The sequence below is a fragment of the Adiantum capillus-veneris genome, chromosome 12 (assembly GCF_014529385.1).
Source record: "Adiantum capillus-veneris isolate H3 chromosome 12, ASM1452938v2, whole genome shotgun sequence".
NCBI classification, from domain to species: Eukaryota; Viridiplantae; Streptophyta; class Polypodiopsida; order Polypodiales; family Pteridaceae; genus Adiantum; species Adiantum capillus-veneris.
The window spans coordinates 128,756,861-128,778,573 of record NC_140942.1 but is presented as its reverse complement, the minus strand read 5'-3'; the positions used below and the strand labels follow the sequence as shown (position 1 = coordinate 128,778,573).

The window sequence follows — 21,713 nt, the reverse complement described above, 5'->3', positions numbered from 1 at the left end:
AGAGAGAGAGAGAGAGAGAGAGAGAGAGAGAGAGAGAGAGAGAGAGAGAAATGAAATGTTATATTAACGTCTTCAAAAAGCCATAGTGACCTATGAGACCCGAAAGTTACAAAGTGGTGGATCTGATACAAAGTCAGAGTAACAAAATAACCTAACAGTACAAAACAAAGATATATACTATGGGGTCCTAAGTTGGTCGATGTGAGCCAAGCAAAAAACTAAGCAAAAAATGGGCGGCTTGTTGGGATAGCTGAATCACAAGAGATCTAGCATCGGTCGTTGGCGAATCTCATCAATTTCCTCCATGGTTAGTAGTCTGACCGGGCGTCGTGCATACCTGGCCAGCGTGCTCCGAATTTCCTATCGTAGCCTCCGTCGATGCTATGTAGTTCTTCGCAGTCGCGGGCGCCTGGATTTCCCCAGTTCAATCGCTCGGTCAATCAGTGTGCCTTTGGTGTGAGACGAGGGGGAGCTTTGCTGTTAGAGTGGCTCTTGCGGCTGTCCCGTGTCTGCTCTGAAGAAGTCTGTGATCCGTCTTTGAGACTTGCTAGCCTCGCCATTCATTAAGCTATCTCTGTGTCTGCGCATCTCGAGCAAGAACAAACCTAGACATCTCTGATCTTCGTATCCCATGACTCTTGAGAGTGGTCCAAAACCCGCTCTGAACAAGCAATGGAAGCAGCCTCGTATCTCGTAGTAGACGGGGCAGCGGCATGTATAGTGTAGCTCTGTCTCAGGTTCCATGTTACACAAGGGGCATGTCCTATCCTCTGCTGGTACTCCGTTGTATCTCCCAGTCTCAATCCGCAACTGGTGAGAAGATGTGTGTAACTGGCCAACAGCACATCGTATCCCATGAGACAAGTGGGTATCCATGTATCTGGGTCTCGTCACAAAACCATCTTCTGTAAGCTGGAGAAGGTGGTCTCTATAGAAAGCCATCTTCGTGCCCAATTCCTGTGCTGGTTGTATCCATGTCCTCCTGGTGTCTAGCTGGGTCAGGTCTTGGCGGATGAGCTTGGTGATCTCTGACTGTGTAAGAGTGAGAGATGGTGCATCCAATGAGTAATGGAATGGTGGCAGCCTGTCTATGCTGAACCCATGTGCCTGAAACCATGATGTCATCTCCCCATACCAGCATGTTGTATCTCCTTGTATGGCTAACTGTCGAGAGGATTCAAGTGCTATGCAAGCATATCTGTCTTTAGGAAGTTCCCATGTGCGGTTTATGAAGGAGACTGATCTGGTGAGCGCCTCCACCACTAGTGGGGGGGCCGCTAGCTCTGCTCGGATAATGGCCGGTGGTACTGATGCTTTGGCTCTAATGAGCCGCGAGATCATAGAGACGAGAGGTTTCTCCATGTTCCCCCATCCGTCTGTGCGACCCGACCTCCCGTGGTGATCCAGTGAAGGTCCCCATATCTCGGTTCCATAGAGCAATGCTGAAGCCACCAAGGTGTCAAAGAGCCAGAGCTTCGTCCGGGGCTCCTGAAACTGAACCTGCGAATACATCCTCTCCAATCTACCCAATGCTGCGTGGGCTCTAGTAAGTCTGGTCTCAGCTGCTCGTCTGAGTGAGAATGCAGGTCCGCTAAAAACCACTCCAAGGTAAGTGTAAGCGTCTGTGTACTCCACAGTCTCCTGGCCGTATGTGAATGTAGGTGCTGACCTCCTGATCCACTGTGGGGTGGTATTAAACACCATAACCTTGGTTTTACCCAGGTTGACAGACAAACCACTTTCGTGGGCAAACGTATGCAAAGCATCCAATTGACGTTGCATTCCCTCTGGGGATTCGGAGATCAACACTATGTCATCAGCATATAACAAAAGTGGAATCCATGTCCCTGCCAACTGAGCACCTTTATCCCCATCGCTGTCAATGTAGTCAGAAACTTCATCCACATACATACCGAAAAGAGTAGGAGAGAGCGGGCAGCCCTGCTTCACCCCAATAGTGGAGTGAACCGGTGTAGAAAGTCCCTCCGGGGTGCGTACATGCCCTACTACTGATCTGTACAATGCCATGGTCCCCCAAATGAGGTCTGTGGGTACTCACATTTCCTGTAATCTGCGCATCAGTCTAGCTCTAGGTACTATGTCGAAAGCTTTGCGGAAGTCCACAAAGCTACAATAGATCAGTCTCCCATGAGATCTGCCTTCCTCGATGATGGCCCGGAGTGTCAGGATATGGTCAAGAGTAGAGAAGCCTCTCCTGAATCCTGCCTGCCCAGTTGCACGTATTCCTTCCCTCTCTGCCCATCTACTCAGCTGTTGCTCAAGAATGGATGCATACAACTGTGCCGGTGTGTGCCCAATCATAATAGTGCAATAATTCCCAGGCTCCATGGGGTCTCCTGATTTGAAGATAGGTACGATCGTAGATAGGCTCCAAGTGTCCGGTAGGCCCTCACACTTTGCACAATTAAACATAACTGCTAGAAGCTCTGCTAGTAGGTCTTTGGCATGCATGAAATGCTCAACGACTAGGCCATCATGATCATATGCTCTCCCAGTCTTCATCCTGAGAGAGAGAGAGAGAGAGAGAGAGAGAGAGAGAGAGAGAGAGAGAGAGAGAGAGAGAGAGAGAGAGAGATGAAATGAAATGAAATGTTATATTAACGTCTTCAAAAGGTCAAAGTGACCTATGAGACCAGAAAGTTACAATGCGGTGTATCTCATACAGTCACATTAACAAAATAAACTAAACTAGGATAACAAAATATAAAATACTGCGGAATCCTAAACTAAGCTGATAGATGTAAAAGGTGAAAGGCATGAAATGTGTGAACTAAGCAGTACAGTGCGTAGACATCAGGTGAAGTAATCATTGGGGGAGGGGAGTGCTCACGGAAGAGTTGCCATGCCTCTCCTGAGTCCCTACTCAAGAAGTCTCGCTCCATCTGAGCTAGGTAAGCTCGCTTCTTCCGTCGCACAAGGCGTCGGAAAGCAATCCGAGACTGTCTGTAAGTGATGACTCCTAAAAGAAGATCCCTCTGAAGCTGGCCTCTCATCTCTCTGCACTCCTCATCATACCAACTATTCTGGGGCATGCTCCCAAAATGTCGTCTCCTGCCCGGATGAGTGTGTGGGTATGCCACTGATGCAGCCCCATGCAGTGTCTCAGTCAGTAGAGTGGTGCACTCCTCCACTGACAAGCCTGTACCATTTGTGATAGCTGTGCCTTCCAATAGACGGTCCCAGATCTCCTCTGTATAAATGAAATCAGTCTCTTGTGTAAATGTATAGCGGGTGTGTGACCTACCTCCTGATGTCTGGGTTGTACTATACTGAAATTTAACGGACAGTGTCAAGAGAGCATGATCTACTGTTATGCCCACTGGCCTCGCTCCCACTGTGAAATCTTGAATGCAGGGGACAAAGCTCGATTGTGTCATAACATAATCCACTGTACTGGCCGAGAGAAATGAAATGAAATGATATATTAATGTCTTCAAAAGGCCAAAATGACCTATGAGACCATCAGATACAAAGTGGTGAATCTAATACAATGTCTGAAGTACAAGTACAAAAAGTACTGAAAGTAAAAAATGAAAACTGAAAATGAAGTGTGAAATGTGAAATGTGAAAATGTAGAATAGGCCCTCAATGACAATCTGGGTGTATTGCTAGAATGCCTCTGATCCTCTACCGGAGTCTCCGTCGATGGAGTGTGCTCCTGTGTCTCGGTCGTGGTCGTCTCGATCTCCCGAGCTCAGTCGTCCTGTCAATGAGGGTGCCTCTCGTATGAATGCGGGTACAACCCTGTGCTGGTGGTTGGTCTCTTGGCTCCCTCGATCCAAAGAAGTCTGTGATCTGTCTCTGCGACTGTCGTACTCCATGTCTCCTCAACAGACTATCTCTATGTCGGTGTAGCTCAAGTAGATATAAGCCAAGGTATCTCTGATCCTGATACCTCATGACTCTATCTAGGGGTCCAAAACCCTCCCTTAATAAGCAATGGAAGTGCCCTCGTATCTCATAATACACAGTGTAGTGGCATATGTAGTGTAGCTCTGTCTCTGGCTCTCTACCGCATAGTTGACATATCCTAGACTCTGGCGGTATCCCTCTGAATCTACCCGTCTCAGTCTCCAGCTGGTGTGAGGATGTGCGAATCTGACCAATAGCACATCGCAGACCATGAGACAAATGAGTGTCCATGTAGCTCGGACGAGTCACAAACCCATCTCCCGAAAGTTGGAGAAGGTGCTCTTTGTAGAAAGCCATCTTCATGCCCAACTCCTGCATCGGCTCTACCTATGTCCTCCTGGTGTCCAACTGTATTAGATCCTGACGAATGAGTCTAGTGATCTCCGTCCGTGTGACTGGCAGGGAGGGTGCATCCAAGGAATACTGAAAAGGAGGCAATCTATCCATGCTGAGACCATGCCTCTGAAACCATGAGGTCATCTGCGCATACCAACATGATGCATCTCCCTGCATCGCTAACTGTCTAGAGGACTCTAGAGCCAATCTAGTATATTTGCCTCTATGTGTATCCCATAGACTGTGCATAAAGGACAGTGATCTGGTAAGAGCCTCAATCTCAATAGGAGGGGCGGCTACCTCCGCTCGAATAATCGCATGTGGTACGGAGGCCTTGGCTCTAATCATCCGGGATATCATAAATACCAAGGGTCGCTCCATGTTCCTCCAACTGTCATGATTCACAGATGGTCCCCAAACTTGGACCCCGTAAAGCATAGCTGAAGCAACCAAAGTATCAAAGAGCCATAGCTTTGTTCGTGGTTCTTGAAACTGAACCTGCGAACACATCCTCTCTAGCCCTCCCAATGCCGCATAGGCTCTGGACAGTCTAGTCTCTGCTGCTCTCCTCAGAGTAAACCTCGGTCCCGTGAATACCACCCCCAGATATGTATATTCATCTGTGTACTCCACAGTGTCCTGACCATATACGAGTGTAGGTGCCGATCTCTTGACCCACTGTGGTGTGGTGTTAAACACCATAACCACAGCAGTCCACTATCCTCTGCAAAGTTGTGCAATGCATCCAACTGTCTCTGCATGCCCTTTGGCGACTCTGATATCAACACAATATCATCAACATATAATAATAAAGGGATCCATGTCCCTGCTAGCTGAGCGTCTCTGTCACCCTCTTTGTCAATGTAGTCAGAGACCTCATCTACATACATACCAAAAAGTGTAGGGGACAAAGGACACCCCTGTTTCACTCCAATAGTGGAATGAACAATGTCAGAAATCCCCTCAAGAGTGCGTACCTGGCCAGTCACTGAGCCGTATAAAGCCATGATCCCCCATATGATCTCTGTGGGTACTCCCAACCTCAATAGCCTGTGCATCAATCTGGCCCTCGACACTGTGTCAAATGCTTTGTGGAAGTCCACAAAGCAACAATACATCCGTCTCCCATGTGCCCGACCCTCCTCAATAATGGCTCTGAGTGTAAAAATATGGTCCAAAGTGGAGAAACCTCTCCTGAATCCAGCCTGTCCTGCTGCTCGTATGTCCTCATTTTCTGTCCATTTACTCAGTTGCTGTTCAAGAATGGATGCATACAACCGTGCCAATGTGTGCCCTATCATAATAGTACGGTAGGTAGTTCCCTGGCACAGTGGGGGTCCCCTGCCTTGAAGAGAGGTACAATAGTAGATAATCTCCAGGACTCGGGTAGTCCCTCACACATGACACGGTTAAAGAACCGCGCAAGAACCTCTAACAGTAAATCTCTAGCATGTATCAAGTGCTCTGCCACCAAACCATCATGATCATATGCTCTCCTAGTCCTCATCCTGTCAATGGCGTTCTTCACCATCTCAGTGGTAAAGAAGGTACTAGTGGCTGGACATGGTTCTAGAGGGTCTGGTAATGGTGGTTGCCCAGGTACCGTATATAATGATGCTGCATGCTGACCCCAAATCTCGTGAGAGGTAATCACTGGAGGAGGTGAGTGCTCATGGAAGAGACGCCACGCCTCACCTGAATCTCGACTCAAAAAGAGCTGATACAAATCATGTTCCATCTGGGCTAAAAAGGCCCGCTTCTTCTGTCGCACTAAACGCCAAAGGGCAATCCGAGACTGTCTATATGTAATGACTCCAAGTATAAGCTCGCTCTGAATCTGAACTCTCATATCTCTGCATTCCTCATCATACCAACTATTCTGGGGCATGTTCCCAGAACGTCTTCTCTGATATGGTTGAGTGTGTGGGTATGCCTCTGCTGCTGCCCCATGCAAGATCTTTGTCAATAAAGTGGTGATCTCCTCCACTGTATATACAGGCTCGGCTGCCCACATCCGTCTGTAAATCTCTTCCACATAAACTGAATCCGTCTCTGGTGTAAAAGTATACCGTGTGTGTGCAATCCTCTGTGGTGTCTGAGAGGCACTATACTGGAAAGAGACTGAAAAAGTCAGGAGAGCATGGTCCACTGCTACTCCAACAGGCCTAAGACCCACACTGAGATCTTGAATATTAGAGATGAAGCTCGGTGAAGTCATGACATAGTCCACTGTACTGGCCCCATGTCTGTGTGGAAAGCATGTGAATCACCCGGACGAAGGAAAAATCTCTAGACCATTAAGGATGGCCAGACCATGCGTAGTCGTCATCTCCATGAGATATCTCCCATACTCTGTGTGCTCTCTATCCTGTGAGTGTCTGTCAAGCCCCATCTTCGATATATCCATCTCTCTAAGCATCTCCTCCGAGGTATCATAAAATACCGTTTCGGAGTTGGCCGTCCTGGCATTAAAGTCTCCCAAGAGAATGATATCTCCATCTCTAGAGAACTCCCATATGTCATCATCAAGTATAGAGAAAGGGGATTTCCCTCTAGGTGAGGTATAGACTGATGTGTTAGGGGGAATGTAACATATAGCAATGTATAAGAATCTGCCTGTCTTAGCTCTCAGTCTCACCCACATGTATCTCGCCTGGTCATCTCTCCAGACAATCTGTAATAGCGGCTGCAACGCCTCCTTGAATAAGACTGCTACCCCTCCTGAACCTCGACTCCCATGCTCGGATCTAGTGTCTGGCCGACAAGCTGTCTCCCATAAATAACCAATCACACTTGGCATGGACTGTCCAGATTTCTGATGTGTCTCTGAGTAAAAGACAATGTCTGTATCTCTGAAGCTATCCTCAAAGGCACCCACATCCAACCTATATGATCCATTACAAGTCCATGCCGCCATCCGGAGTGTGGTCCCATATGTCTCGCACCGTCATGCTGTGCATTTTTCCAAAACCACTACTTTCCCTCCTCTATAAAAGGCAATTTTTCCCTTTTCCCTTGCTGCCTTGATCTCTGGCATCAACTCTTGCATATGTGCTATTTGTGCTAAAGTAAGGTCATGCCCCATAAATATTCCAATTTTCTTAAGTGCTGGTCTCTTCTTTAGGAATTCCTTCCTTGTTTCCAAAGTCGGGAAACGCAAAATAAGTGCTTTCTCTTTGACGTTTCCCTTCTCATCCACTCCCTTCTTTCCTACTCTCCAAGCACCTGTGTGCATAGGTTTCAGGATGCCCATGCGCTGCAAGAGTTCCTTCACTTCGTCTTCTACATTCTCGGTGTCTTTGGTACCAGTGATACGCACATGGAGGGCTCTAGTCCTCCTCTTCTGTTCCTCCTCAAAGAGAGAGAGAGAGAAAGAAAGAAAGAAAGAAAGAAAGAAAGATTTTTAACGTCTATGTTAGGCCGAAATCGGCCTATGAGACAAATCAAATGTACATGGTGTGTATGTCATCCGTCTATCGGAAAGACAAATGAAACAAAACTGATACAAAACTGAACTGAATGTAGGTAGTGGAGTATCTGAGGAGGGATGGAGCTTTATCTCTAGGGGGTATATGCATGTCTATATGCTCAAGGTAGTACAATCATGAGAATGCATCAAGCTATCTAGCTCCATCCTGTACTAATGGGGGGATGTAAGATGTGGTACATGGGCGGGTCTGGTGCCAAGGCTGCCCGGATGAAAGCTGTCGGGTCGGCCCTCATCTGAGCCACTCGCTCCTCAGTGGCACGGCGCTCCCGGGCTTGGATCTCCTCGATCTGTCGGTGGTGGGAGCTCGCGCCCCTGTAGCCTGTGACTCGTGGTCGTCGTCTAGCTCGGCTCACCTCCGCCTGTGGGAGTGTCACTCCCCTCTGAGTGTCTGGTGAGGGAGGGGCGGCAATCCTCTGAAAGAAGTCTGTGAGCTGCGACTGTCTCCCCTCTGTCTGTGTAGCTGTGTGTGGCTGTAGTAGTGTGTCCCGATGGCTCTGTATCTCTAGTAAGAAACGTCCGAGCTGTCTCTGATCTCGAGAGTCCATGATCTCTCGGAGAGTGGGCTGTCCTCTGAATAAGGCCTCATACCTGCCTCTGATCTCAGTGTATGCTCTGCATCTACATACAAAGTGCTCCTCACTCTCCACCTCCTCTGTGCAGGCTCTGCAGACTCGCTCCTCCCTGGGAACACCAGTATGTCTCCCGATCTCAATCTCTAACCTGTGTGAAGCCACTCTCAGCTGACCAATCGCCACCCGTGAGCTATGTGGCATATATGTGTCCATGTAGCGTGGTCTCTGTATGAACCACCCAGACAATATGGCGAGAAAATGGTCTCTGTAATCTGACATCCTCGTCCCCAAGCCAGGTGACTCCCAGACTCTCCTAGTGCATAGCTGCCACAGATCCTGTCTCAATACCAAGTTCCTCTCACTGCGAGAGAGGTGAACATATGGTGAGTGGGGGTCGTACTGGAATGGTGGTAGGCTCTCCATGTCAAGACCGTGTCCCTCAAACCATGCTCTGACCTGTGAGTACCATGCTCTCTCATGCCCACTCTCTGATAGCTGTATAGCTGCCTCAAATGCTCTACGAGTAAGTCTGTCAGGAGATAGCTCTCTGATCCTTTGGATGAAGCAGACTGTCTGGAATAGTGCCTCTACAACCATAGGTGGTGTGGCGAGCTCCGCTCTAATAATGTCATGTGGCACTGTCTTCTTGCTGCGGAGCAAGCGTGAGATCATACATACCTGTGGCCTCTCAAGCTGCGTCCATTGGTCAGCTGTCAATCCTAGTGCCCATACTGCCGCCGAGTACATCAAGGCCGGGGTGACTAAGGTGTCGAAAAGCCACCCCTTCGTGCGGGGCTCCTGAAAGTGTGCCTGGTGGCATCTCCGCTCTAGCATGGTCAGAGCTGCATATCCTCGGGTGAGCCTGTCAGCAGCAGCCTACCTCATAGTGAAGGGTCCTGGTAGGCTGGTGAATGTGATGCCAAGGTAGACATAGGAGGTGACTACATCAACCTGTCCTCCTGCTGCTGTGAAGGTGGCAACGCTCCTCACTGCACTGGATGTGTGAAAGATCATAACCTTGGTTTTGCCAAGGTTCACAGTCAACCCCCTGTGTGTGCTGAATTCGTCCAAGGCCTCAAGATGGCGTTGCAAGCCCTCGGGTGACTCTGAAATCAACACAATATCATCAGCATATAACATGATGTGGACCGGAGTACCTGCCAAGTCGCTCCCCTCTCCCCCTGCTCGCAGTATGTAGTCGGAGATCTCGTCGATGTAGAGCCCAAAGAGTGTCGGGGAGAGTGGGCATCCTTGCTTAACACCAATGGTGCTAGCAATGGTCTCTGAAAAACCGCCTGGGCAACGAACCCGACCCGTCACCCTCTCGTAGAGAGCATATATGGCCCAAATCATCTCTGTTGGTACCTCAATGCTGTGAAGGCGCTGGAAGAGTCTCTCGCGTGGGACTGTGTCAAAGGCCTTGCGGAAATCCACAAAGCAGTAGTAAAGCCTCTTCTTCCGTGCCTTTGCCCCATCAATGAGGCAGCGCAGAACGAAGATGTGATCGGTGGTGGAGAAAGCTCGTCTGAAACCTGCCTGGCCTGGAGCTCGTAAACCCTCGATCTCTGCGTAGCAGCTGAGCTGTGCCTCAAGTACTGCTCCATATAGCTTGGCCATCGTGTGGCCAATCATGATAGTCCTGTAGTTCCCTGGGTCCAGGGTGTCGCCAGATTTGTGGATAGGCACTATGGTGTGCTGTGTCCACTCCTCTGGGAAGCCCTCCCCTACAGCCCGGTTGAAGACATGTGCAATCAACGGGGCTATAGTGGAGGCCGCATAAATGATGTGCTCACTCTGTAATCCAGTATGGTCAGCTGATCGTTTGTGCTGCATGCGGCGTATGGCCCTCTCTACCATCTCTGCTGTAAAGGAGGAGGAGCACGTGGGGCGTGGCTCGTGTGGCTGCGGGATAGGAGGCTGCCCTGGCACCTCATAAAGTCGCTCTGCATAATCATGCCATATCTGTGGCTCCTCAATAGCTGTAGTCGGGCGTGGCTCGCGCAGGGTGCGCCATGCCGTCGCGCTATCCATGCTCATGAATAGGCGGTATAGCTCAAGCTCCTGTGCCTCTTCGAATGCTCGCCGCTTTTGGCGTGTCAGCGTCTTCATATGCCGTCTGGTCTCTCTCTCCGTGATCTCTCCTAAGGCTCGCCGTGCACGGAGGCGTCGGTATAGCTCTCTGCACTCATCATCATACCAACGGTTATGAGGCATAGTCCCGGGGGGGGGAGTGCGTCCTGTGTGAGTGGTGTGTGGAAAAGAGCTAATAGCTGAAGTGTGGAGAACGGAAGAGATATGTGATGTGAGAACTGAGAGTGGTGTGGATGGGTGGAGGAGGCATAGGCCATGCTCGACCTCGGCCGAGTAAAGAGAGGCTAGCTCATGTGTGAAATGGATGGTGGTGTGTGGAGTGTGTGCTGTGGAGCTGTGTGGGATGGTATCTCCGGTGATGGAGAAAGAGAGGTATGTGTGGTCGGCTCCGATGGGTATGGGTGGAATGGTGAAGGATGTGATAAGGTGTGTAGCCTCCCTGGGTCCCAGAATATAGTCGACTGTACTCCCCCCTCCCTCTGCAACTCCATGTGGCATACAAGTCAGGCCCCCTGAGGTGGGCCACTGGACCATCCCGTTATAAATAACGAGACGGTGCTGGGAGCCAAGTCGAAGTAGATGTCGTCCGTAGGCTGTGACTGGAGCTCCATCTGCTGTATCTCTCATAGTAGCCTCCTCATCTAGAGTGTGTAGTGCCTCTGGGTCCTCGTGGTCATATGCCTCACACTGCTCACTGCGCGTACGAGCATTGAAGTCTCCCATAAGGAAGACTTCACCCAGTGTGGAGTACTCCATAATCTCCTCCGTGAGGCATGCGTACGTGACTCCTGCTCAATAGGGGCGAATCTGGAGCTTGTGGGAGCAAAGTAGCAAAGGGCAATGCAGACGATCCTGTCTCGTGAGAGCTCGAGGCGAATCCACATGTAGCGGGCCTGTGGGTCCCGGGCAACAATCTGTAGTCTGCTGTGAAGCCCCTGTCTAAAGAGTATGGCCACTCCTCCTGAGCCGCGAGTGGTGTGCTGGCGCATACATCCCCGATGTAGAGACTCCCACTGGAATCCATGTATCCGTGGTAACCCTCTCTCTGGGCTCTCGTGTGTCTCTGTAAGTAGAATGATGTCTCGACCTCTCATCACCTCCTCAAGTCTCTCTGGGTGTGTCCATAGGTCTCCATTGCAATTCCAAACCGTGACATGAATCTCCTCGTGTGTCCCACAGGCCGCGAGTACCTATGCGATGGTCTTGCCATCAATGATAACCCTACCATCTCAATATACTGCCTTCTTCCCTTCTTTGCGGGCTTGGTGGACTCTAGGCATGCACGCGCGACGGTGATCTTGTTGCATCTTTGTGAGGTCATCATCAAGATAAATCGGGGGGCCTTCTAGCCCTCTCAAGATGACCCTCTTTCGGAGGAAAGAAGTTCGAGACTCCTCGGAGGCGAATTGGAGGATGAGAGCTCTCTTCTTTGGATCTTTGCCGGCTCTCCAAACTTTGGAGAAAGGGATCTCTTCTTCCTTGTATCCCACTTTCTTGCATAAAGCTTTCCCATCGCTCTCGGGTGTAGACCCTTCTTCTTCTTTAATGCCAGTCACTCGCACATTGAGACGGCGAGCTTGTCGCATCTTCTCCTCCTCGATGGTTGTGTGTACGATGAGTACCTCATCTTTTTGGGCTTCCTCTCTTGCTACCTTCTTGATATTCTTTTTGACCACTTCGACCCATCCTTCTTTGGTGGCCTCTAATTTGTCCTCAATGCTTGCGGTGAGGGCTTTGGTGATCTCCTCCTTGAGGGCTTCCTTAGCCTCCTCTTTAATCTCTCCTTCCTCGGGGGTGAGGGATGTGATGGAAGCATGAAGGAGATCGATTTGTGCCTTCATCTCTTCTTGCTCTTTCCTCCATCTCTCCCTCTCCTTCTCGTTCTCCCGTTCCCTTCTCTCCTTCTCCTCTTTGAGATTTTGGATTTCCGCTCTCATGTCCTCCTTCTCTTTGTTCCATAGCTTGATGAAGGTGGCTTTCTCCTCCCTCCATATCTCTCTCTCCATCCACCATTCTTTCATGTCCTTCTCCAATTGTGCAAGCCTCTTGTTCGTGAGCATGAAGGTTGCCTTCATTGTCGATGTCGGCGTCTTGATGATGGGGGAAGACATGGTTGTCTTCGTAACTACCCTCTCTTCATATTGTGAAGAAGAGGGGAGAAGGGGAAGAGAGGGAGTACGTGTGTGTATGCGTGTATGTGTGTAGTGTGTGTGTGGGTATGTATCCGTGTGTGTGTGTGTGTGTGAGAGAGAGAGAGAGAGAGAGAGGGTGCGCCAGTGACTTGCTCCCTCTGCGTTTCTGCAGCCCTGCACGTTCAGCAGCTCCTGCACGCTCAACAACCCCAGCCGCTCTGCTTCCCTAAGAGCCCATGCTCTGCTAGAAACCTGTGCGCTGTGGTGCTGAGGCTGAGAACTTGCGCGCTGTGGTGCTGAGGCTGAAATCTGCGCGCTGTGGTGCTGAGGCTGAGACCTGTGCGCTCAGAGAGAGAGAGAGAGAGAGAGAGAGAGAGAGAGAGAGAGAGAGAGAGAGAGAGATGAAATGTTATATTAAATGTCTTCAAAAGGCCACAATGACCTATCGAACCAAACTAACACCATCCAGATGGATCTAATACAATGTTTGGGTGCAAAATAAAATGAAGTAAAACAAAAGCTAAAATGAACATCGGTGTCCGAGGATGTACTACATTGGTCACTAACTAGTATCGTCACTGTCCGCGTTGGTAAATAGTCGTACTAGACGTCTCCCATGCCATGCTAGAATAGTCCTGATCCTTTGATGAAGCCCCCCGTCGATATCGTGGTGGCCCTCGTAGATGTGGGCGTCCAGCTCTCCCAAGCTCAATGGCTCTGTCAGTCAATATACCTATGGTATAGGTGGACTTCAAAGCCTGCTCATCTGACTACTGATTCTCTGCTCTAAAGAAGTCAGTGATTTTGCCTTTGTGAATGTCTCCCACTGTCTAATCTCCTCGAGAGACTCTCCCTGTGTCTGGGCAACTCTAGCAAAACCAATCCGAGGCATCCCTAATCCTGATATCTCATGACTCTACTGAGTGGTCCAAAGCCCTCTTTGAATAGACAGTGAAAGCAGCCTTGTATCTCATAGTTCACCGGACAATGACAGATGTGATGTAACTCTGTCTCTCAAGCTCTATATGACACAAGTGGCAAATCCCGAAGTCACTTTTCCAACCATGTTGAATCAGCATGAGTCCTCTGTGTGACGCTGGAAGCAAGCAACTGTATGCATCAGTGACTGCAAGCCATACATCAGACGTGATGGCCAGTATTCTGGTTCAGAAGGTAACAGCCTTTTCCTCTAGACTTTTCAGTAAAATTTTCCCTACATCTCCTCATAAGATCGGAAAGATCTTGAATCTTACTAGTTATAAGGCCTAAAATTATACTTGCACTAAACACACAATAAAGTGCACACATATACCTACATTAGAAAACCCAAACCCCATGTAAGGCAAGCTTCAAGCCATGCCAATATATAGCAGCACCAAGCTATATTTACTTGCACACTCATGCAAATGCAAGCCCTGTCTGAGGCGAGCTTGACGCCATGCCCATACATGGCTGGATCAAAAGATTTGGGCACATATACTTGCAATAAGATGTGCATGCCCAAACACATGCGTGCACACAGAGAACAAAAATGAAGATGCTCAAGTGACTCACAAATAATCCAAGAAAAAGAAAAGCACCAGCTTGCGATGAAGCATGCCAACATTCTTTGCCAAATGTATTGGCACAGTTGAGATGCTAACAGACACTTCAACTATTGCAAGTGTCACTAAACTGTCAATACAAAAGCCAGAATGTAACTATATTTGTCACTATAAGCTGACATTACGGACGAATGTGTACTGACAGCTACAGGCTACTGTGGCTGAAAAGTTGCAAGTGACTCCATCGCATTGGAATGTCCATCCCCAAAAAACGGACATCAATAGCTGGCAAAGTAAATGTTCAATCATACCTGATCCTGAGGTCTGAATGAGAGTTAGATAAAGCAAAGAAATCTCTTTTGTCAAGACTCAATGTATACTCATGGGAAGCTCAACAGCAAGCTTACTCTCCTATTACCTTCATCAGGGTGACTCTCATGGATAAAATTTGCATGCAGAAACCCGCATACTAGGCAACGAGGAAATACTCCCATTACATCAAAAGATCTTGGTATGCAGAGAAAAATTTACTTTGGAAGATAGTTACTCATTAACCTCTGAAACCTGTAAACATTACATTGAGTTCATGTATTTCTTGTTTGCAATCATTCAATTTCACTGCCAGATTCTGCATCATGAGCTTCTTCTCTCTGCAAAAGAGCAGATCCAGGAGAAACAGATTAAGACTAGCCTTTTTGCCCATGACAAGCATTTGATATTACTTGAAACAACCTTCCCCCCGTGAAGTGTACTCAAATGACAACCATCCGGCGCATGCAGAAATCTACTTGTGCATGCTTTTCCATGTTCACTTTAAGAAGCTAGAAAGAAAGAAGGCCTTCTTACTTCAGTTCTGACTTCTTGGTATTGAGAATATAACATTGCTGTGTGCCCTCAGAAATTGAATGCTTAAACTCATGAAATGCCTGCAATCACCATGGCAATGATTGATATACGGGAACCAGTAAACGTGCCAAATGTACACACTGGATGCTGATACATTACCAGGTTTCTTTTCATTGAGTCTTCTCCATAAGACCTTTGGTTTTCGTGTGCAACCTGCTGCAACAAAGCACTGGCAAATGTTTTTTCTGTGGTTACATTTTCAGAATCGATCTTTGCTGGCCTCCAATCCAATGGTGCAACACCCACAGAAAAACCCTGTCCAAATGATTCTTTATATAAATGAGCCTCTTCAGACTCTGTGGGCTTGCTAGGGAAGCAAGAAAGATCAAATGCCAACCTGAGGCTCAAGCTCACCAACCCCATCATCAGCCTCCATCATGCTTATTGTTTGATTGTCTTCTAATTTTGAAATACTGTTTTCCTTGCTTAGTTTCTCTAGCTGCACAAATCATTAAAAAGAATCTTAACCACTCCAACAAAAATCACAAATGACAAGCTCTTCATGTTCATTGCATCCAACAAGGCTTTTTCTTTCCCAAAGAGACATTTTGAATAACAGACAAAAGCACTGGAGTCTAAGCATCATAAGCGAGTAGAAATGGTGGATAGGAGCTATCATGGTGGATATCAAGACCGACAAATTCACATCTTACCGAATGACAGACGAATGAGTCACGCATCTATAAAAGTTAATCCCTCTTACAAAAGAATTACTAATCTTCCCATAATTCCATTTTAGTGTCAATGTTCACTACCAGATAGCACCAAGGACATCCCAGGAAAACAAAAATCTACAGACTACTACTCTCCATCCCTAAGATCTCGAAGAAAAAGTGCAAGCTTCTGACAACACTTCCTTAACATAATGGGGAGTATTCTAAGTAAACCCCCATGGGCATTCTTACTCCTAAACTTCCAAACCTCCTTCAATCCAATGGCTCTGATGACTTGTCCTAGGCTCGGGGTTGAGCCTGCCTTTGCAAGCAACCTATGCTACTCTCCAATTGATTTTATCTGCAAACCCACAACTTAACGATATACTTTGCAAGTTCTTCCATAGTGGATGTTCAGACATGTGTAACCAAAATGTGTCAAGAATTGTCTCTTTGCTATCAATAAAAAACGACAAGGTAACTGCTTTTCAAGCATTTGACAGTAATTTCTTGTGCGTGCAGTTTTTGTCATGAAGGATCTCATGGAATATGATCCTCAAATTTGATGCTTAAAGGTAGTACGCAGAATGATGTTTGTGAGGCCTTTGGACCAATGCGTGGGATCACCTGCTTTGAGGATCAGAGGTGCCATGGGCTCTTTTTATTGGAGCTTAGGAGTCACAAGGTGGCTCTCTTGCAGGAAAGGAGAGTGATGGGCCCTGCCCTGCCAACACAAAGAATCCTCACAGAATTCTACAATCCCAGTAATACCGATCCAGAAGCCTCTACTTCCTCATCCACTGCCCTACCCTATCATAGACATCACTCTAGAGGTGTTCTAGTGGAAAGAGCCACTGCCATACGTAGAGCGAGGTGTGCACGACCAAGAGAACCTTGCTTAAAGTTTCCTCACCTTCAGCAGATTCAAGCCATCATCGCCTTCAGCAATGTTCACCAAAAAGCACACGACCAAGAGAACCTTGCTTACAGTTTCCCTACCTTCAACAGATTCGAGCCATCATCGCCTTTAGTAATGTCCCCCGACTCAATGGTTTCTCCCTCTCGAGCTAACCCTTGGAGATACTGTGCTGAGCAGAGACCACTCCTACAACTTGCTAGTTCTGGCCTTCAGTTCCAGAGTCATTCAGGGCCTTTTTCTTTTTTAGTCTAGACTAGATAGGAATGTAGTAAGAAGTATGCTTCACTTGCTGTGACACTTTATATAAGAAATATAATCATCAGTTGTACCTTGTTCTGGCCTCATGCGCCATTCTGGCCCTTAGAGAGACGTTACTATAGATTTCTTTCTTTTATCTCTCTATATAGTGATGCTCTCCATCATTATGAAGATAAATAACAACTTTAAGCCTCCATAGCTTATCAAACTCAGAATGGTCGTTGTCAAGCCCTGAAAAACTCATTCTAGCCCTGCTAATGTTAAGACTCACCCTGGCCCTAATTCTCACCATCAATAAAACCTTCAGGACCCTTCAGAATAGCAAGTTCAACCTGCATGCACTCACCTACAGAACCTGCCCCGTAGCTTATTTATAACAGCATGTGACGTTTTGATGTCCTTTGCCAATCTGCCTTCCTACAAACCACCAAACTGGACGTATTGAAAGGGGGCTCAAGGTCCATCATCCTTCATGAAAATCTCACATGGTAGCATAGCTGTGCTCTGACAGGACTTGGAAAAGCTTCAAGGCTAGGATTGTGTTAATTTTCAATAGAGAACTCCATTGTACTTTTGCTTGGGATTCAAGCATTGGTGTGTTTTAAGTGAAAATACAATCGTGAGGGAGAAACAAAGAAACGCACATTAATCTTTCATCGTATTTTGATAAAAGTAAACCTTCACTAGGTGTCAGAGTAATAATTCATTGTATTTTGATAAAAGTAAACCTGCACTAGTTGTCAGATTTTTGACAGTCGATGCTAATAACCATCTAGAAGGTAACCTGCACTAGGTGTCAGAGTAATAATTCATTGTATTTTGATAAAAGTAAACCTGCACTAGTTGTCAGATTTTTGACAGTCGATGCTAATAACCATCTAGAAGGTTTTCAAAGGATTAACTAGCAGCTTCTGGCTGCAGGTCATATCATCTTCTCATTCAGGTAGTGTCCCGGAATTGTTATGAGGATACTCTTCAAGCACACAACAAATTCAGCCTCTTTATTTGAAGATGGATGGACAACCAATATATTCAAGACACATCAAATTGCCTCATTTGCTTGTCATTTTTTCTTGTTGCCATATCCCCTGAGTTATTCTCAATAGCAGCATATTGCCACGAGTCTTCTAGTTTTGGCTCAAATGTCATTCGACCCTAAAAATGCCAGTCTTCTTACGAACACCATGATCAAACAAAGGAATCTATAATGTGAAGTACTGAGTGCTTTTCTCGTAGACATTCTCTTCCTACGGCTTAAACTTGCTGGCTGAAAGAGACAATTTAAATCTTTTACAGCTAAAATTCTACAAAACATTGGCAGGCCTCTGTCTAGAGCATGTCGAGAAGAAAATATCTCACTAAAACACCCGGCATACATGAATGAGCAAAAAAATGGCTGTAGTAATGAGGGCATAATTACCTTCGCATGGAGCATTGCTTGGGCTTCCTTAAAAATGTGGTACGTTTCTTTGATCTGCAAGTATAGAATTCCACAATAAATGCTCATGTTTGGGAGAGTACACTAGTTATACGTTGTTTCATTTGACATGTTAAAATGACCAAATAATGTCACAAACACACATGCCTGTACCTGCACACAGAAAGAAGCTGTCTGAGATATGCGCACTCAAAATTCGCACATACACACAAACAAACAGATGAGACACAGATGCATACAAGAAACACACGGCTTCTACTCAAACTGTATCCTGACACAGTGCCAAATATCAGTACTACCAGCACAAAAGATTTGATACTTTACAAAAGCACCACGCCAGCTAGCAAAGAGATGCTGATAACATTCTTGAGCAACTACGTAAAGATGCTTTTTATCTACATATGTCCAAAAACAAACGCCATTTCCTGGGGTCATATAGTCCCAGGCAATTGAAACTAATGCATTTAAGGCGTATGTACATGAAGAAACATATGCAAGGAGAACGCAATTTAAAGATTCCCTTTGCATAGGGACTTGGTTCCCAGCATCATCAAGTGACTGCTCGCGATCACGATGTCCAATAGAAGCATCCACAGCGTCAAAAAGAAGGTTAACCGATAGAGACCTTTAACCACAGCAGCCCAAGTTTTTCCCACACTAACAGGCTCCACAATTGAACTAGCTTGCACATTAGAAAGGGGAAGAAGCAGCCAAGTTACAAGTGGAGATTGGTTGACTCGATTGTAAGAGAGTGTTTGGGTTGTTGCCAACCCCCAACGACTCCTTTGAGCATCTATTCTCACTGAGCAGGAGGAGGTGTAGAATTGCTGAAACTAAACTTTTGTCTTTATTCCATGAACCATCTCCAAAAGCAACCTGCTTTCCGTTTTTAGATGATTGCTGGAGGATTGGTTCAAGTACTTGAGGAGTCATGGCTGCAGAAGCAAAGGGTTGCAGTAGTGTCTGAGAATAATCAAAGGCCATGTGTCGAAATTTCTAGCAAGTAAAACACGCACCAGTAAATATAACCCAATTGAATTCAAAATATGTTGGCTTTAATAGAAACATCCGCAACATGCACCACTATCTAAGGGACACAAAATTTGCATTGCTAGTAGATCAGGACGGGCAGATCACCCTCCCCAAACTAGAAGCAATCTGAGGTAATGCAGCACCTGCCAAACATTTAGAAAAACCAGCACTGTTTTTCAACTGTGCAAGTCCCCTGTTGGTGACTCTTGCTCAGACAAGCACTCTCTAACAGCTAAGGGTGGTCCAATTCACCAAAATTGCCGTTTTCAGCCTCTTTCTTCATAATAGCAGGCTGCCCAAGCTAACTTCCAGCTCATACACATATGCGACGGAGCTGTTCACAGCAAGGGCTTCACTGGAAAGTTCACCTCACATGAAGAGCCAAGAAGTAGCAAATTTTCCTCTCAAGAGCACAAATTCAAGCTTAAATTCATCTATTGCAGCCGAGCAAGTAGACCCGCGAGATAAATCACTTTCACTATCACTACGAGAAGACAAAGACAAATAAGAAACCCGATCTTTCATTTTCACACGAGAGTCCTTATTTACAACAAATTGACACCGAAGCATATATACATTACAAGACCTTTTATTTACAAGCCTTTGCAACTCAAGAGAACATATCAAAGGACTATTCTGTACGTCATGCTCACCTTGTATAACAAAAATTTACCTTCTTTTTCAAATTCTAGTGAGTTTTGCTAGCAACTCCGTTTCAAAGAAAGATCCTAGTCCCCAAAACCAAGTCCACACTATCCATATTTATAATTTAAAAGTCAAGCATATCTTTATATCCTTGTATCACAACTTCCAAATTTGATACCAATGTATCCCATATCTTCTTGTCTTCACCATGCATCATGGAGACGACATATTGGCACTTGGTTGTTGAGAAAGCTTTAGTTTCTTGACAAGAGCATAGTTCACAATGTTGTGTGTGGTAGAGTCATCTATCATGGCTCAAACCCCTTTGCTATTTACAAACCCATTCATTTTTACCAGCTCAAGTGGACCAAAACTTGATTTTCACATGCTGGTTGACAAACAACAATGATGCTCTTCATCCTCATGCAATACTTCTATGAATTTATACTTTTCATTACCATTTATCGGAAGTGTTTGGACTACATGGATTTGCTTAACTTTACGACTCTTGTCAGGACTTTTACCCTTTTAATTATCCTTCTTTCTTTTGTTCTTTGGACAATTCCATTGAGAATGGTTGGGTGACAAACAAGTGAAGCACAAGTTTTCTTTTTTTAGCCTTTGCAAGTCCTCTTGGTTCAGCCTAGGTCCTGGTGCAACCCTCTTTTTAACTAGTGGTTTACCATCTTTATCAAATGGAAATTTCCTCTTTCCTTTTAGAAAAGGCTGTGAGGGCTCACCTTGAGTGGAATTAGAAGCTATCAAGCGAGTATTATCTTCATAAATTTGTGCAAATTTAATTGCTTCCTCTAAAGTTTTAGGTGCACTTCTTTTTACCTCTCACTTGAAGTGTCTATCTAACCCCCGTATAAACCCTCTTGTTCTGTGAAAGTCATCTATACCCAAAAGTTTGAGAATTATTTCTCTATACTCTGCAATGTAAATAAGCAAAGGCCTGCCCTGTTCTATAGCTTTATCCCAATCCTCCCAGTTTCTTTCTGGTTCATTTTCAAGGAGAAATTCTTTCACAAAAATGTTCTCAAAATGAGCCGAATCCCTTGGAATTGTTCCTAATGCCTTGAGACTCATCCACCATTTGTAGGCTTCTTGCCCCAATGATAGACTAGCCTCAAGGGGTTGGTACTTAGGTGGGGAATTTTTTAACGTATAAAGATCTTGCCATTTCTGCAAGAAAGTATAGATATCATCTTCGTTTCTATCCTTTTCTTCACCATAAAATTGGAGGTATGTCCTTGAAGACACGGTTTTCTCTAGGTCTCGACTGGGTTTCAAGAGAAGGTGTAGCAGTGTCTCTATACACCGTTCACCGTCCCTGGAGGTGGAAGGCATGTTTAGATCAGGTGGCACAAAAGATTGTGTCACCAGGTTGCTTTCCCTTCTATATGTACTTAGTCAATTTGGTCACCTGATCTTTGAGACCATCTAGAGCAGCTAGGAAAGTAATTGCATTTCAATGTTTTCTATCCTATGTACTATTAGTTCAAGCTGCTCACGGGATGGCACATCCCACTCTTCCCCTATGTCCTCAATCCCATACATATTTTGATCTTGATTGGTGTCGGTCTCAGGTTGTTTCTAATTTTGGTCTTTTGCCATTTTGTAAGTTTTAAAAGCAAAATTCACTTTAAAAATTTTGGAAAAGACGGTAAGAAGTGAGCTAAAAAAACTATGACCAAATGTACATAACACTTCTTGAAGGGCGCCAAAGGTGGCTTTGATTGAGAATGTCGATGGTGACCAAGA

The 21,713-nt window shown here is 46.2% G+C and overlaps 1 protein-coding gene across 12 annotated transcripts in view; it reads right to left on the bottom strand.

Moving 5' to 3' along the window:
• The window catches only part of LOC147446495 (kinesin-like protein KLP1), a 181,004-nt gene that overhangs the window by 28,747 nt on the left and 130,544 nt on the right, over positions 1-21,713 (bottom strand). For 10 of the 12 annotated variants that reach the window (XR_015189870.1, XR_015189869.1, XR_015189873.1 and 7 more), the window contains 5 exons: positions 18,255-18,308; positions 15,342-15,443; positions 15,104-15,259; positions 14,945-15,024; positions 14,676-14,748 (listed from right to left, as the gene is read on the bottom strand). Coding sequence is in view for 3 of the 12 variants with exons in the window: in XM_086525707.1 (XP_086381833.1) it covers positions 14,676-14,748; positions 14,945-15,024; positions 15,104-15,259; positions 15,342-15,443; positions 18,255-18,308 (465 nt within the window). In the remaining 9 variants the exon portion in view is untranslated. Of the gene's footprint in view, positions 1-14,629; positions 14,749-14,944; positions 15,025-15,103; positions 15,260-15,341; positions 15,444-18,254; positions 18,309-21,713 lie in introns of all 12 variants that reach the window. The other 2 variants (XM_086525709.1, XR_015189875.1) reach the window with 2 other exon arrangements.